The following is a 2,328-nucleotide window of genomic DNA, read 5'->3' on the forward strand; positions in this document are numbered from 1 at the left end:
TGATAAAAGATTAAAGAATTAAACTACTTATAATTACAAATCATGCGTATGTTTGTGTTATCTTATTAATTATTTAGACCTTAATATTTTTATTTTTTTATTATTATTATTATTTTTTTACATTTCATAAGAAAATCATAAGTAACTTATTATGAAATATTCCAAGCATTATATTTATTCATAAGTTTAACTCGTAAGGTTAGACAAACCTGTCAAAACTTGCTTATATATGTATAACTGAGATCGTCCTGGCAAAAGGATATCAAAAGAGGTGAGAATAAGAATAAGAAGTGTTTAATGTTTGCTGTCTTCTCTCTGTTTTTGAGTTTCAAATATGGTTTGTTTCGTTAACTTTTCTGCATTTGTCTTCCAAGGAATCAATCCTTCTTACCTCACCCCCTCAACAATTTCACTCCAAGATACGACTATTAAGAAAGATGCATTAGGATATTCTCTCGTGAGTAAGCACCGGAGTATGACCGGACAGACCAAGAGAAAGAGTATTTTATCCGGCGAGCTTAAGTCGGTGCAAATCCAGGAGGCATTGCCTGAGGGTCTCAAACCAGAGCTTATGCCTAAGCACGTTGCTATTATAAAGGATGGTCACCGGAGATGGGCCAATGAGAGAGGCTTAACAATGCAGCTTGGGCACACAACTGGTGGACGTGTAATAAAGGAGAAAGTTTTCCTCTGTTGCAAATGGGGAATCAAAGTTCTTTCGGTATTCGCATTTTCTACAGAGAACTGGGGTCGTCCCAAAGTAAGTATACTCGATCCCAACTAATAGTCGTAAATTGTATTATATATTGTTGAATGAGCAGAGACACATTGTCGTGATCACATAAATGTTAACTTGCATGATGTTCTACCTTAAACAAAGGCATTATTTGCATGCATGAAAAAAGAATATACAAATTTCTTGACGTTAGCACTGCATTTCTATGGAGTAGGAGGAGGTTGACTTTTTGATGAACCTGTTTGAAGAGGAAATACGAACAGATCTCCAGGAATTTACAAGGTATTCATTTTTCCATTTGCGTAAAAAAAAAAAAAAGTCTCTTTTTTAGTGGAATTGAGTTTATTAGTTCTAAGAACTTTCAATTTATCAAAATCTTTTAGATTTCATTGTATCCTAGAAATAAGTTCGTTTCGAAGTCCTATTCATGGCTACCTAGTTGAATTAGGAGAAGCTATATGTATTATTGCAGAACAATCGATTGGAGAATCTGGTACTCAATTAACATTAAGAAGCCCTTTGTTGAAACTAGAAGATTCATGGAAGCGAAATAAAATTTAAATGAAAATACAATAAACTACACAAGATGGCGAAACCAGCAATAAACATCAATGACTTGTTTAATAATGTGAAGAATACAATATTAAATGCTATTAGAGAATTTGTCCATACTATATCCACCTCTACAAGTCCCTGGGTATTTAGTTCATGTTTGAGCCTCAATATATAAAAATTCATTTTTCTTAATACTCGTTTTCAATCATACATTTTTTCAATAAAATAATTTTACACTTATATCCAAAAAAAATTCTTACTTTTTAATTACACAATCGCCAAAAATGCACTATTACAAAACTCATTCTTTTAAAAAATGTGACTCAAACATACCCCAATATGGCTCAAACACACCCAGTTTGATGTGGGATTGTGCTTAAAATAAAAAATTTGCATTTTCTTTACTTTGACAGAAAAAATGTGCGTATATCAGTAATTGGAGACAAATCAAAGCTTCCAAAGTCACTGCAGGAATCAATAGCCACCGCAGAGGATACAACAAGAGGCAACACTGGACTCCATCTTATGATGGCATTAAACTACAGTGGACGATACGATATAATGAAAGCAAGTAGAAGCATAGCCAGCAAAGTGAAAGATGGCTTTCTTCAAGTTGAAGATATAAATGAAACCCTATTTCAGAATGAACTTGAAACAAAATGTGTGGAATTTCCGAACCCGGATTTGCTTCAGAATGAACTTGAAACAAAATGTGTGGAATTTCCGAACCCGGATTTGCTTATACGAACAAGTGGGGAACAGAGAATCAGCAATTTCTTCCTGTGGCAGTTGGCCTACTCAGAAGTCTACTTTCCAGAAAAAAAGTTTCCTGACTTTAAAGAAAAAGATTTCAAAGAGGCCTTAAGTTCATTTCAGAAAAGGAAGAGGCGCTATGGAGGAAACGAATAGTAGAATCATCGCTAATAATTAAGCACAGTTTTACTTCTTCCGACATATATGTATTGTGCTCTAAATAGTTTTATATTTTCAGCGATTAATTATTAATTCAATAATGTTTATCGTATTACTTCTGTTCT

General features: G+C 33.5%; 1 protein-coding gene across 1 annotated transcript; it reads left to right on the top strand.

The window, feature by feature from the left end:
• The first annotated feature begins 243 nt into the window (after positions 1-243).
• LOC111377648 (dehydrodolichyl diphosphate synthase 2-like) lies at positions 244-2,315 on the top strand. The gene is made up of 3 exons (XM_023000772.1): positions 244-760; positions 951-1,018; positions 1,705-2,315. The coding sequence occupies exons 1-3, from the start codon at positions 335-337 to the stop codon at positions 2,198-2,200; spliced, it is 990 nt and encodes a 329-aa protein (XP_022856540.1). The 5' UTR covers positions 244-334; the 3' UTR covers positions 2,201-2,315.
• The last annotated feature ends 13 nt before the right edge of the window (positions 2,316-2,328 follow it).

The sequence above is a fragment of the Olea europaea genome, unplaced genomic scaffold, assembly GCF_002742605.1.
Source record: "Olea europaea var. sylvestris unplaced genomic scaffold, O_europaea_v1 scaffold16997, whole genome shotgun sequence".
Lineage (NCBI taxonomy): Eukaryota > Viridiplantae > Streptophyta > Magnoliopsida > Lamiales > Oleaceae > Olea > Olea europaea.

Excerpts from the sequence above, each read along its gene's own strand:
- LOC111377648 (XM_023000772.1), top strand. The coding sequence starts at position 335 with ATGGTTTGTTTCGTTAACTTTTCTGCATTTGTCTTCCAAGGAATCAAT. Across the intron at positions 761-950 it reads AGAACTGGGGTCGTCCCAAA|GAGGAGGTTGACTTTTTGAT; the intron begins GTAAGTATACTC and ends TCTATGGAGTAG. Across the intron at positions 1,019-1,704 it reads GATCTCCAGGAATTTACAAG|AAAAAATGTGCGTATATCAG; the intron begins GTATTCATTTTT and ends TTACTTTGACAG.